Consider the following 15157-nt stretch of genomic DNA (forward strand, 5'->3'; position numbering starts at 1 on the left):
TTCTAGAGTTGAAAGAGCAAACCGATTATGGATTTGTTGAGTTCTCAGTGTCCTAAACTCAAGGTGGAACGGTGTGATCATCACATGCCATTAAGCAACTTGTAAATGCAAGTTGAAAATATTGAGTTGGAACACATGAAGTCTGGAATATTGTATTGAGATGCATTTTATGAAGAAGCATGTCAGTAGGCCTTGTAATGCTAAACATAACAGCATCATAGCAGCACCTTTTGTGTAATATTATTTAAATAATCTAGGATTTGTTTTCTTTCTGAAATGCTTCAGTTTAGCTGTCAACGTTGAATCACAGGTATACATTGAAAATGGCGCCCCTTAGTGTTAAATATGTGATTATGGCCTTGGCTAATACCATGCAACAACATGCAGGTTTTTGAATGCATTATAAATGTGTATTCTAAAGTAGTGTATAAGAATACTTCTGCATACTGGGGTACCTAAACAGTCTTGGTATTACATATATTGGATATGATAAAGTATATGAGTACACCGCCTAAGAATCGCCACTGGCGAGGAATCCTTTTAGCTGGGCACCAATATCCAACTGGTACTCTCTATTGGATGGCATAATGCAGGTCAAAACATTACTGTCAGATTAGATTGAACAACATTCATCTACTTTAAAACTAAATCTATGTATCATCGTTGCACAGCAAATAGCTTTTGTCATTTAACCTAATTTGGTTTGGAAAAGTAAGTTGTTCTCTGGAAACCAAATGCATGCTGTAACTGGAATTTAGATGTGTCTCCTCTACAGAGCAAATGTTTTTTTTGTTTTTTTAGATAATTGAGCCACCACAGTATAATATTCATATTATATCTGATGGACTTGGCTCAGGTACATTTGGATCCGTCTGTGTTCAGCAGAGACCAAAGCAGGCAGTGACAGTGATAGGGAAGGAGTTATGGTTCGGCGTGTTGGGACTGGAACATTTGGCAGCAGTTTCCTGCTCCATAGGTGGAGGCAGACACGAACAGCGATGCAACTGTAACAGACTGTTGACCTCTACCAGAGCACCTGCAGGGTGAGATTATTAAGTAACGAGTCCCTGGTGAGAATACCAGCCTTCCTGCCAGAAGCTCTCAATGGGAGGCTGCCGCTGATTTGGGTGATACAGTAAATGCATAAAATTACAGCACCTATTTGACTGGAGCCATGCTTTTTGTTGGCCAGCTAGACGTCGCAGCTACAATGATATATTAAAGTAATTTCTCCCAAATGCCTTCAGCCTGATTTGAACTGATATGCCACTGATCTGTTTAATATATTTCATATCTTAATATATGTTTAACTTTGAAAATAAAGACATTTTAAATCATGGCTAAAGGTCCTTTACATTTCAATTTATTATGCTAATTTTCAGGTTCTCATTGTATTTTGGCTTTCTACTATAACATGTAGAAAGCCACCTGTCTCTTTAAGCTGCCGCTCCTGAAAAAGCCCTGTCTGCTCTGATTGGTTGAAATTCCATCTCCACTCTCAGCGTCTGCATCGTCATTGCAGCCAGGGAATGACTTCTACCTATATATAGTATAGGCGCAGTTTCTGAATACGGAATGTGTAAATTTCTCGTTTTGATACTTTCACAGTATTTATATAGCAGCTCCGCCTGCTTTATAATGAAATATTATAATATGGGACCTTTAATTGAAGCTACCCTTTCCTACATGAATGTGTCCCCTTGACACATTTGTAATATCTTTAGTCATTTTGTGGTACATTTTAGAAAGCAGTTGAAGAGTAATTACTCATTTATTTATTTATTTGTATTCAGTGAAATACACATTTATGTATGTTTAATTCAATGTGACCCAATTGAACGTATACCAATACATACACACACATAGCACCTATAAAACAACTGCAATGGTGTATTTAACCCTTGAGACAGTTGGTGACTATATTGATGGTCTGTGTCTTTAAAGCAGTGTTTTAAATACAGTAGCATGATGTAGATATGTAATTACAGTTTTGGGCCAACCAGTTGAAGCTCAATGGCAGAGTAACACGGAGAGAAGAATTTACAGGTCAGCAGGGCTCACAGCTGAGATTTCATGGCAAGATTTACACCCTGTGCGATTTTACAAGCGGGCAGGGGGGAGGGGGGGATTCTTTAACCCTGTGTTGAACAGAATGGAATGGGTTTTTCTTCTCTCTCGCTCTCTGTACATAGTCCTGGTGAGGAAATCCAGGGAGCCACACTTTTGACACCTGTATTGCGCCAGGAGGTTGCACATTTGCCCAGTGCACAAGGCAATTAATCTTGTCAATGTCAAGTGCATTGGGACGGAGGATGCAACAAGGATTTGGCCTGATTGGCTAGGAAAAAAGGTCTCACATTCGGGTCCGGTTGGGAAAAAAGGAGGCTTACAGGGCGGAAGCTTTTGGCACATGCAAGGACAGATGCACAGAGATTTGATTTATCTGTCTGACTCTCGTCATTCCCTGAGAGCACCGGTGTGGCTTCATCCATGGGTGTCCAGAATAAACACACATTAATTGGCCAATTAATTACAGGGACGAATACAGGGGGCAAGACTTTTAGAGGGCCACTTTGATCACACATTGTTCATTCGCTTTTCTGGTCACAGCATGTGTATGTTTCTGTGACTACAGTATGTATACGTGTCAAAAGCTGATGTTCAACAAGGGGTAATGTAGGTCAACACATCCTCTGAGCATTAGAAAGGCCTGCTGTAGTTGGCCAGGGCACAGCCTCATTCACGCATCTGCAAACTCACAACTTTCTCAGAAGACAGAGCTGTACCACACAACAGGGACACTGCAAGCCATACACGCGGCCTTGCTGCTCCAGTGTCAGAATTCATCAGGGCCTGGCATCCCCTCGGCCAGTGCCATATACCTCGCCAACATTTTCAAATGTTGTTTCTATTCCTGCCAAGTCATAGAAACACTAATGGAGTGTCATGTGTCAGATAGGGTCGGCTGAACTGAATTCAGTCGGCTCATTGAGGTGTGTCAGTAGACAAGAGGCGACTGGCCCCCTGTGACTGTTCTAGGTATAGAGTCCAACCGCTTCAGCCATCCAAACAATGGGATTTCTCCGGCTCCAAACAGTCTAGTAATATACAACGACACTCTCCTGGCATTTTAGGTCACTTTCAGTAGGAGACAGCTTTTGAGAAATGCTGTGAGTGTGAATACCTTTTGAAAGGGCATTTTAGATCCAGGATGCTTAGATTGAAGCATGCCCAGAGTAAGCTCTGTGTATGTCTGCCACTTCCTCAGCCAACAGGAGGGAGGATGGAGGATGAGTGCAGGGGGGGAGGGTGGGGGCTGGTAGGGGTGCTGGTCGGGGAGGAGATGTAGCCCTGAACACTGCAGAACACAGAGGCGCAGTAGTGGGAGGATGCATCACTGTTACAGCCTGCCATCCATATTTTGATTTTTCACACTCTCATCCTGTCCGCAACCAATTTAGATACATTCATCTGTGTCCACTGTAATGGCATGCCAGGGAGCAGCGCATTTACAGTGGCCTGATATTATACAGATGGTTGTGTGTGAGACCTTAGTGTAATCTGTTAGCCGCGGTGAGTGATATGAAGCATAAGACTTGCAGAGGGCTACAGTACCCGGAGTAAAGGCCCTGTGGATCTTTGCACAATGTATTCTCTCCCTGACCTCAAATATTTGGTTTCTAAAATGAACCAGGGTTTATTCAAAGTAGATTCTTAGCTTTTCCTATTCACTTGTTGGATAATGCATTAATGAAACACTCAGTATCTGTAAACATAGGACAGGAGCAATCTGCTCCGGATGAATAGTACGGCCAAAAGTCCAGATGAGACTGTGAAATTTCTAAGAGCCAAGACTAATAACAGCATCCATTAGGAGATGAGAACATTCAAGAGGCAAAGCTGGCCTAGTGCGGAGCCAAGGCCATAGACACCCGGCTCGCATGGAAACACTGCACAGACATTCAGCTGATAGGTGGGAATTGAGCTCGTGGTTTAATATAGATTTATCATCTTCACCACATAAAAATGCAAATTCAAATAGTACCATCAGCCCCCTTTCCTCTCCTTAGGAGTTGTTAAAATCAATGAGCTCTTAAAACTCATCCGTGAAGATGCGGTAGAGACGTGGCTGTTGTAAAGAGCTGTTCTGAGTCTCCCTTGGGACTGCCTTGGCTTAGTTTCCACAGACATCCACTGTCTGCATTTTCTGTGTTTGCCTTTGCCTCTAGTGTTTGCATACTGTGTGGCAGTGAGGATTTGGTTGTTTGTTGAAGTAGCTCTATAATGGTTATTTTACCCAATTATATGGTGCCTTCAATAACCGGATACTGCTTGTAATGCCACCTGTGCCCCCTTGTATTGTGTGGCAGTTGAAAAGAGACATAATGCAGTATGAAAATTATTGTCCCTCTCTCTTACCCTCATATAGCTTCTTGCTCTTGTCTATTTCCTTTTTCTCTCATCGTTGTAAGGCCTCTACAGAAAAAAAAATCTCCTTTATGGTATTCAGTGCCTAATTGCCAGACTGCCTAATTAGGAATGTTACCCGACACACATCATACATTCATGCAGTGAGGACATCTATCCTCTCTCATAGAGAGCTTACAGTCTCCTCATTGGCCCCGTCCCCCACCATGAACAAAATTTGTGATGAAGCTAGTTTGCCATCTAGTGGTACATGTACAAATCATCATTCAGTCACGTGGGGTCTACGACTGAGTCTCTGTGAGGAAAGTCTTCATGGAAATCTTTAGCCAAAAGACTATAGGTGCAATCTTGGCCAGCTGAGCTGTGTCTTAAGTCGGCTGCAGTGTCAGCCATCTCTTTATACGTCCCTGAATATTTAGATGGCTGGGAGTTAAAGAGAGCATTGTGTGCCAGTCAGAATGGTGAAAAATGCTAAGCTGCATTTGAGCCCCTGCCAGGCAGCTGTCGGCTTTGCCGTTCTCTTCCTGCCCCGACCGCTCCTCTTAACCCTCAGTAAACAACTGGAACAAATCCTATTTTATTGAGGCTTTTACCAAGTGCAAGGGATCTCTGCAAGCTCCAGTGCCCAGGCATTTTCTGAGCGTGTGCAGTGTCCTAAAATGGCATCCTGGGAGGGCAGTTAGAAGTAGGGATTTTGCGTTGTCTGTCTCTAATTGGATCCTTAATCAGAAGCAGGTGAGGCTGTGGTCTCTGCAGTGTGTTTTGTGACATTTCAAGCAAGCAGTATAATCAATATTTACCTCAGAAGTGTTAATAGCTGATTTGACACATTGAAAAGGGCTTTAGTGAGAATTCTGTTAACTGCGGCATGTCGAGCTGCATCGTTGGTGTGAACTCGCTGAATATTTGTCACCTTCTCCAACAGAAAATCTCATTAATGTACAGTAGGTGAAGCTGAAAATGCCCATTAGATAGTTATTTTCTTTTAAAATAAAAAAATACAGATTTTTTAAATATTTTTTTTGCTTTCTAATTGAAAAATAAACATTCTCCCTTTGATAAACTGTAACACTGGAGTGTATGTAATGTTTATTAAAATAAACAGCATATTACTTTATGAGTACATACATACATACTGTTTAGCTAATCATGGTGAAATGTTTAAGAGGTTGCTGCAGACATTAGAGATCATTTGTGCATATGCTTTGTTGTTTATTCTTAGCCTTGCTGATTCTTGGTGCAATTCATTAGATTAGAAATCAGAAAATGTTTGCATTGGGATAAGATGACATTTCAGAATGAATTACAGAATAAATTAGCTTTTGCTGGCAGTGTAAGTAATTGTCTGTATCTTGTCTGGATACAATATGTTCCTAAGGGACTCTTTTCACTTGGGAATACATTTTGTGCCAGGCTGTGTTGTGGCAAACTTTCTTTTACTCGTGTCTGTGTGTGTCTATGGAGCGTGTACACATTTGTCTGTTTGTGTTAACATCTTTTTTCAGTGTGAATACACAAGTTCACATTTGTGGATGCCCATTGGTGTTTTCGGATGGCCCTTATCATCCTTTGAATACTGGTCTGGAATTATGACTTATTTGTCTTTGGCCCCTTGCTGTAAGTACAGCTTGCACACAGAAAACAATAACAGAAAACTCCATAACATCTACTCTTTGTTCTGTGAAAGGTTGTCAAAAGTATTGATACTCGGTTATTTTGTCAGCACCACATGTCTAAAACGATGCGATATTGTACCAAAAGATCCAAAGCTAAAAAGCACAACAGATATTTTGTGTGTCTAGGACTTTTTATGAAAGTATTGTTTTTTTTTATTTATACTCTTATGTTTAAATTCTGGTCTTCTAACAACCATAGTTCTGTGACTTGTTACTGTAAACAACATGAGGATATCATGATGGTTTAACACCTTCACTGTTTTGTACACAGCAGCAGCTGTTTTTGATTGGTAAATCATGAGCTGCACAGTCAGTTCCAGTTAAATGCAGTACAGCAGTTAGACAAAAGGCTCAGGTGGCTTGGGTATATGTCCCCAGAGGGAGACAGAATTCAGCTCAGGCAGAAAGAGTGGGAGTGGCATGGGATTTTTTTAGTCAAGAAAAGGTCATCTCTCCTGCAGAACATTGTCGCAGACCAACTTAGCTTTGGGAATGTCAGATGGTTTCCCCTTCAGGACATCAAACTTCCTGTGTCACACACGAGACAGGCAGAGAAAAGAAAGCCTGTCAGTCAAGGTGTTAGGGTTGTAACCATCTTATATTTGATTAACAGTGAAGGTTTGGTTGGTGAATAAGTGATTATGTACAATGTGTGCCAGTTTTCTCAAGCTCCAAGCTCAACACCTCAGTAAAACTCTACTGGCCTTTACCTTTTTTAGGGAGGCAAATGAGCAAAAATCAAAAACAAGATATTGTCAATGAAACAAGATAAAACCTGAAATGTTCAAATAAGTTCAACCTTTTAACCCATTGATAGCTATGCCTGCATATAAAAGAGAAGGAGAAAATGATCATCTCTTTGTGCTGTGTCAGGTTTTTGTTGGATCCTGCAGTGTTAATTCGGAAGGCTCCTCCAGTTTATCTACTGACCCCTCTTGGTATTTGTCAGGTGGATTACGTGGCTTTTTGATGGTATATCTTTTTTATTACTAACAATTTGACACGTCCTGGCCTTTTAAATTTACACCACTGTGTTATCCCAGTATGGGCAGTCCAACAGGGAATATCTCAAAGAACATGTTGACATTTGGGATAAGGATTATGGAGTCATCATAAATGAGTGCTTCTGCTGTGTGTCACTGTTGACTTTGCTCTCAGATTGGGGCTTGTGTTGCAGGACTGAGCTGGGGCCCCATGCCTGCGCTTTCCTTTTGCACTTTACAACTCATAGCAGAGTTGAAGCCAACCAAGGCTGGAATCCATGTGGATTAAGTTGGAAGTTGAAAATATGCTGTCAATCTACTGAGACCTCCTTCTTACCCCAGCTCAACGTGTACTCACTCTAGCTTTACTAGCACCATTATTGAATTAGTAGTTAATGTGGAATGCGTTTCACACTTCTGTTATAGGGTTTGCAGATTTTTAGAGTGGAACAGCTTGTGAATATGTGTTCTGGCTTGCCAGCTCATCTTTCAAGAAGCCAGTTCATCTTTCACTCCAGCGCTCTCTCCTTTCCTTTCCTCCACAATCCCTTCATCTTCCTCCACCTCCTTCCCTCCTTCCCTCCCTGTCATCCCTAATTTTCCTTCCTTGCCTTCCTCTATCTCTCCCTCCCTCAAATCTACCGCAATGACCTGAAGGAGGGCTTCACACTACAGCGCTCAAATAATAATCAAGCACTAGGATGTTGTCAAATTTATAGGACACTGAGCGTTGCTTAGCAACAGAGATTGCCAGGGTGATCCAACAGACGCTGGAAGTTGGGTTAGGGAGAAACAGGGCAAGTGACAGGAGACAGGAAAAGGAGGGAAGGAGAGGTGACGAGCAAAACTGAGAAAGTTAAAGACTCACAGACACTGCTGGCTGGTCTTGTGGGCTGTTATCATTCAAGTTATAATTATCACCAAGTTGACTGCTATGGTATTTTGGCATGCATAGGTGTGTTAAGTTTTAAAGTGACTTGTATACTGCATAGCATAGCAGAATTGCCATTTGACTAATGAAACAAGTCCAACTGCAGGCTGCTCTTCTTCTTTGGCTACACTCCTCATACATCAAGGGAAACATGCTTTTGTTTTGTTGTCACATAGCTCATGTTTTTATTTGTTTCTTTCTTTTTTAAAGTAAAAATCCTCCTTTTTCCTGTTTCGTGTTCATCCTTGTTGCCTAGAGACTGCTTTGGACCGCTGTTTACCTCTGACACTTTCTTCTGGTGAATTGTCTGCCTTCCTCACCAGAAAAGCCGTAAAAAAAAAGAGAAAAGAAAAAAAATCTGGAATCGCCTTAGAATTTTGCAAAATGAGCAGTTTTGATATACCTTAACATTTTTTTACCATGTAAATAAATTAAACAGTGAATGCGATGGCGTTACTGGGCATCCTTCAGGAAGGCATGATGAGCTATTTTAAATGTTGAATATGATATCATGTTTTTTTTTTCCCTCATAGTTCTACAATGAAGGCAAGTAGCTGTTAACATCATTTACACTCTCCACTTATACACATGGATATGCAGCTTCTGGTATCAAAGTTGCTTTTTAGCATTTGCCCAAAGCATTTATTGTTCTCTGTAATATCAACAAACCAACAAGCTGTTTAAAGCAACTGAAGAAAAAAAAAATCTCTTACAGAACTAAACTTGAATTCCCTCAATTCCTCAATGAGTATCCCTTCAGTTACCCTTTTACAAGAGTCTAGGAGGTCCAAACCATAAACTGTATAAGATATGGACCTATTCTCTGTAACATCATACTTAGGTTTCCAGAGGTCCAAAGAGCAGTTGTGAAACTCAATGTGCATGAGGAAATGCCTGATACCACCTAACTGCCAGGCCGCACATCTCGCTTCGGAAGTGCACGTGGGTCGCCGGACAAGTTGCTTTTTATTTTGTTGCCCAGGTTGGAGCGGGCTGACTCACCTGTCACTCAAAGGGTCCATACCCTTAAGAATGCATAACTTTACCCCTTGACAAACTGCCTCCTTTTTCAAGAAGGGTGGGGTGGGGGACAGGGGATGTTCAGGCGGAGATACTGTAGCAGGTGAACAGTAATGCCATATTCATTCATTCAAATAAATTGTGAAAGCATACAAGGGCTTAGTACATTATGATTTAAGTTTGTGAAGGCCATTCTCATGCTTAGGCCTACTTACAGTATGTCTCATTTGTTGTGATACCATTTGATACCATTTGTTTAACACATTTGGTGCTTATTTAAACATTTTTACCACTCCAAAGAGACACCAAGACAATGAGGAACGCCTTGATGGTGGTGGTGGTGGTAAGCACTCTCACCTCAAGATGGTTCCTGATTCGGATCCGGGCTGGGGCCCTTCTGTGTTGGGTTTGCATTTTCTCTGTGCGGGTTTTCTCCGGGTTCTCCAGCTTCCTCCCACAGTCCAAAGACAGGCAGGTGTTAGGTTATTTGATTACTCTAAAATGCCAGTAGGCGTGAATGCGAGTGTGAATGGTGTGTCTGTCTCTATGTGCCCTGTGATAGACTGGGTGTACCCTGCCACATACCCCGTTAGGAACAAGCGGTTGAAGATGGATGGATGGATGGAAGGATTGATGGATGGATGGAGATTTCTGCAAGGCGATTGGCACAATACAGTATGTCGCCAAACGCCTTTCTCCTGTCAGATTGGACATTTTAACATGATTGAGGATTGAGTCACTTTGGAGACGGCCTCAAGTGGCCATTTGAGGATCTGCAGGAATCTGCTTGGTTCACACATAACATTTAAAACAATGATGTATCACATCATTGAAATGTCATTACCACAAAATTCAACTCAAAACCCTGACTTCATACTCTGAAGCACATCGCACAGTTGTGTTAAAGGCGAAACCTGGGTGCTCATGGGCACTACGGCGGTTGCTGGCATCCTGATTATCTCTGTGTTGCAAAGCCAGTACATCCCTGCAGAGGCTTATCTGTCACTGGCAGGTGTTTCAGTCTAGAGAGTTAACTGAGTGCAAACGGTGATGACAGCTGTGCTCCAGACTAATTATTTCGTGTCACAGCGCACAGATCTGTTGGGGATGGCGTGCTAACCAGAGGTCCTCTGTCCAGAGAAGTGTCAGTCTAACCCCAAGGTCACCTATTGGAGTCATTTTAATGGCTTGCTTTATAGTGGAAATAATTGTCTGAGCTGTTGGTGTAAAATTAATATCTCAACAAAGAAGAAAACAACAACATAGACACCTCCAACAAGTTTATCTACACTCAGCTAATACAGATACAAGTGACTAATACTGAGAACATCCTGGTAATGTCTATGAGGGTAATTTAAATATTGTCAGCAATTCTCAGTGTAATAAAATATAAATCAGCACCGCCACAAACTACAGTCTCCAAATGATTATAAAGTTGAAGCAACACCTCTCTGCATCAGTTTAAAACAAACAAGTTAAAATGTTCATTGTCAGAAAGGTAGGCTTTATAGCAGGGCCGTAATATTACAATGCATTAGGTGTTCATGGTTAGTGAACATAAATCCAGTGTGTAATGTTTAAGTTATACAGTCAGTAAATTTAGTTTAAAATAGCATGTTGGTATTTCTTTTTAGGAGCAGAATGAGCACCATAATTGCATCCTTTGAAACAATCCTAAAGGAGGTTTTAAGATATGTAAATAAAGTCCTGAGCAAAATCATACAAGTTATAAAAACGGTTCTTAATAAGGTGGTAAGTATCTGTTCAAGTGTGCCTGTTAATATCATTTAGTTCTTCTGACTTCATTTGTATGTAACTAACTGGGATGTAGCATACCACTGTTTGTTTTGACGTAAAATGAATATGCACTTTGGCGTTAAAAGGTTTAAGGGCAAATGTGGAGAAATAATTTTGTAAACTGCATAATTCATGACCTGCTTGGAATAATAGCATATGAAATATGCATTAGCTAAATTACTTATCTATGTAATCTGCTTTTGTTGTTGAGTTCAGGGGAGAAAGGGCATCAGAGGGGGATAAGGCGAGAACAAACAGTCTGAACTTTTGCAAACGTGGCAGTGATTCAGTGTCAACCCTTTCATTATCAGTGAACAAGAAAAAGAAACACCATCCACCCTCTCTGAAACACTGTCTTTGTAAGAAATAGACCCTTTGCACAAAAGGGATGTGTTTTAAACCTACACCCTGGTGCATTAGCACTCACTGAATACTTTAGCTTCCATTTCTCTTTCTCTGCCACAAAGGTGACACCTCAATTACATTTAGAGAGGTTATTCCAATGCAATATGATGTCAGTCATTTGAAGCAAAGAATATTTTAGGTTTTTAAGGTGCTGTTCCTACACATCAACGCAGCTCCACATCTTCCAGCTCTTCTCTGGCTCTCATTCATGCTCACATTAAAGCACATGCGGCCTCCAAGCCATATTAACGCAGATGATCAAAAGGCACTGGCCAAGCCTTTGTTGGTACATCAAACAGCATGAACAGAGGAAAGCTGCAATTCCCAAAAGTAGGTATACACTGGTCCCACTGTGTCATTATTAAGGTAGTACTGTACTACACCTTGGCTGCTCCTGTTTTCGTTAATCCTGTAATCTCTGGACTACAAACAAAGAGGAACTCTCACAGCATGTAAGCATGAGCGCACATGCAAACAGATGATTAAAAGCAATCGCTCACAGTGATGTTCCTTCCATTGTCTTTTTTGCAGGCAAACACACGTCAAATTTGACCCAGTTAATCAAAGTCTGTGCACACAAAGCGTCAGAAGGAAAGATTCAGGGGCGTTTCTTTGTGATTCTCTACTTTTCTTTCAGCAGCCAGTGATTCTTCCTTCTCCACTGATCTACAGCACCACTAACTAGGAGAGAAGCGTTTTGTGTCACCCACACTGACGCATACAGTAGAAGAGAGACACACTGTTTCAATGGAGCAATTGTGTCAGATGATGAAACTCCTATTATGGATAGGTAATCATGTGTAGTCTTGATACAGATATCACACTTCTGCCGTTAATTACACTGCTGTATGGTGAATTGATACTGACCACAGCATTATAACCATCTCCTAATTGAGTTGATACTACATCCGTCTTGTATGTGTGAAAGTCAGCTAATTCCAGGCACTCCTTATAACACAGAGCCAGTGATGCTCTGCCAGTTTATGGGGATGGCTGTAAGGAAATCCACAGAGCTTTATCCTCTTTTCTCACGAGGACATAAACCCTCTTGATGTAAATTATACCAACTTTGGTTTATTTCGGATCGCATTACATCTCATTAAGATGTCAGCTTTTCAAGACTACAGATTTTCAAGCACGAAGGCCTTTTGCAATTCAGAGAATGTCACACACAACCAAAAAAAAGCCTCAGCTTTGAAACAAGCAAAAATGGTTAAAATGGTTTGCTTCCTGCTGACCTCGTTTTGCAATGCTGGACAGCACTGGCTGGCTTGGCCTGTTTGCTGCTGTATCTGCTCCTTGCGTTGATTGATGCAACAAGGGACTCACACAGCTGGAAATGAGGCAGTATACCAGAGGAGGGAACAAAGACTAGTGGGCCACACGGGGTGCAGCAATTAAGCTGTTTTCTTGTTGTTAATTAAAAGCAAATTAGAGATGCGACAGGAGTTGCTGTCTAGCCTTAATTGCTGACAGCATGTATGCCCAGCCACACCTGTTGTTGCATCTTCACTCACTCATCTTAATCTTTTTTCCTTTTTGTGTATCTTCCTTAGGGACGGAGAGGAAAGACTGGGGAGCCTGGACTCAGAGGCCTGCCTGTAAGTGATATACAGTAACACATACACACACATTTGTACGGAAATGTAACCTTTAGATTAAAGGTGAAGGGATAAACTTGTTCAAAATGCAGCTGTACTACTATATCAAAAACAACAACTAGTATCCACTCATCTCACCATAAGTAATAATTACCAGATTTACATGTCTGCAGTGATTTGAAATTTAAAAAAAACTAAAAAAAACTACAATACAGTATAGCACTATCATTATTTTCTAGCTTATCTACCATTCAAAATCAATTTTGATTGAACTTTATTTGACCAAGAATTCCCCTGAAATACCAGTGTATATTTTAATTGAGATCTGGCGAAAATTGAACATATTAGTAAAGTTGCAAAATTATAATATGTTAATATAATTATAAAAGCATATCAAAGGTCCCATACTGTAAAAACTTAGATTGCAGTGTCATTTTTATTTTAAAGCAGATCAAGGTTCTATATAAATACTGTAAAGTATGAAAATGTTCAATCAACATAGAAATGCACACAGCCTGTATTTAGAAACTGTGAGCCGTCAGGACTTCTGTACTGTTGTGATGTCACAACCAAAGACTGGTATATGGATGTAGCTACCGTGACAACACCCATTTGTTTATGGTTTAGTTTGTGGTTTGTGGCCATTGTTGTTGTTGTTATCTTGTTTTTTAAAACCAGACGTGACCATATTTGGACATGGGGCAAAGCTGAGGAGGCTTACTAAGGAGCTTCAGGCTGCGCTCAGCTGTTTTTCAATGGTATTGCGCTAGGCTAAATGCCAAAGAGTGTAACTGATAATTTGTCAACCAGCTAATGCTAGTCATCCTGAGGACTGTTGCTGTTGGTGAGCGAGGAGATCCAAACGCTGGTACTGTTTGCTGCAATGACAGAAAGAATTGAAAGTCACCAGTTTCCCTTAAAGCTATTCTTACCTTTTTGGCATTTTTACACTTTTCTTTTGTAATCTTAAAATGCTCCTAATAAGCCTATGGCACACTAAAATGTTAAAGAAATCCACCAGGTGTTAAAACTCAATCAATATTCAACTCTCATATATTTCTGATAAAAGTCTGACCAATCATTTTATTCGGTCCGAATACATTTATTTGCGGTGCTTCCTGCCTATCATCCGTCGCTCCATTTCACTTGCGCTGATCATGCTGCGGAGTGCCATGGGAAGTCCAAAGTCTCGGACCTCTCAGGCTGGGTCGATCTCCCTCGAATTCGATAAGAGCATCAAAGGTCAGGCAGGGGGAAGAGGGTGGGACTTTGGAGGGGAGCCTGTGAGACATGCAAGAAAAGTAAGAATTGCTTTAAGTTACCACCTATCCCTAATCTTGCTGATCCAGACCTTTTAAGGGGACCATAATTACAATTAACTGAAGTGGGAGAGAGGGTCTCATACTTCCTCAGAATTGAACACAAACAAGATCACAGCTATTTTAATGTACACAGTGTTGGGGATATGGATTACTATCCTATAAGCCTCTATTTTGTCACCAGTACAGTGATCTGTCAATCACAAGGTACCCCCACCCCAATGCTTACCCTGCTTTATTGTCTGTTTTACTCTAAATGGGAGCATTATTTACAAAATGAACATCAAGCTGTATTGAAGAAGACTTGAGACTAGCGATGAGACCATAAACTCTTTAGTAAAATGTTTACTAAGGTAATAAATCAAGTGAGGAGTAGGGTAAATATCCCATCGACTTCTGTTTAAAGGAATTTATTTTTGCAAGTGGAGTCTCCCCCTGCTGGGAATTACAAAGAATACAGGTTTTAGGAACTTTCACATTGGCTTCACTTTTCAGACATGGAAGCTAAGTCCATGTCTATTTTATCGTCTAAGGTCAAATACTAGGCTATAGCAGCTACTACTAGAGCAGACGGGGTGAATACAGGTTTATTCAGTCAGTATGAGAACATTATGAGAACAATAATATGTTTTAATATTAAAGCATGTAAGCATGTTCTAATAGAATCCCACAAAACAAGTATGAACCTGAAAATCAGCATAATATGGGACCTTAAATAGTCAATCAGTACAGCAGGCATGCAATACAAAGTTCAGCTTAAAAGAAGTAATTACACTCTTCATAGTTAAAAACACCTATGTCAACCTTGTGCATTAATTCCATGCTTAGGCTGTATTGATCTGTGAAATATTTTCTTCCATACTGCTGCCAGCAGGCTATACTATTAGCATAAAACCACAAAGAGTATATTAAGGTAGTTCTTGAGGATTTTATTGATGAGACAGGTCTGCCTATAAGGCCTGTTGACTCCTTGAATTATGGTGTTTTCCTCAGGCAT

General features: G+C 40.8%; 1 protein-coding gene across 3 annotated transcripts in view; it reads left to right on the forward strand.

Moving 5' to 3' along the window:
* LOC310953738 (uncharacterized protein) overlaps nucleotides 1-15157 on the forward strand; it is a 110083-nt gene that overhangs the window by 44289 nt on the left and 50637 nt on the right. For all 3 annotated transcript variants that reach the window (XM_083922876.1, XM_083922877.1, XM_083922878.1), the window contains one exon: nucleotides 12797-12841. In XM_083922876.1, coding sequence (XP_083779002.1) covers nucleotides 12797-12841 — 45 coding nt within the window. The remainder of the gene's footprint in view (nucleotides 1-12796; nucleotides 12842-15157) is intronic.

The sequence above is a fragment of the Echiichthys vipera genome (assembly GCF_963691815.1).
Source record: "Echiichthys vipera genome assembly, chromosome: 11".
Lineage (NCBI taxonomy): Eukaryota > Metazoa > Chordata > Actinopteri > Perciformes > Trachinidae > Echiichthys > Echiichthys vipera.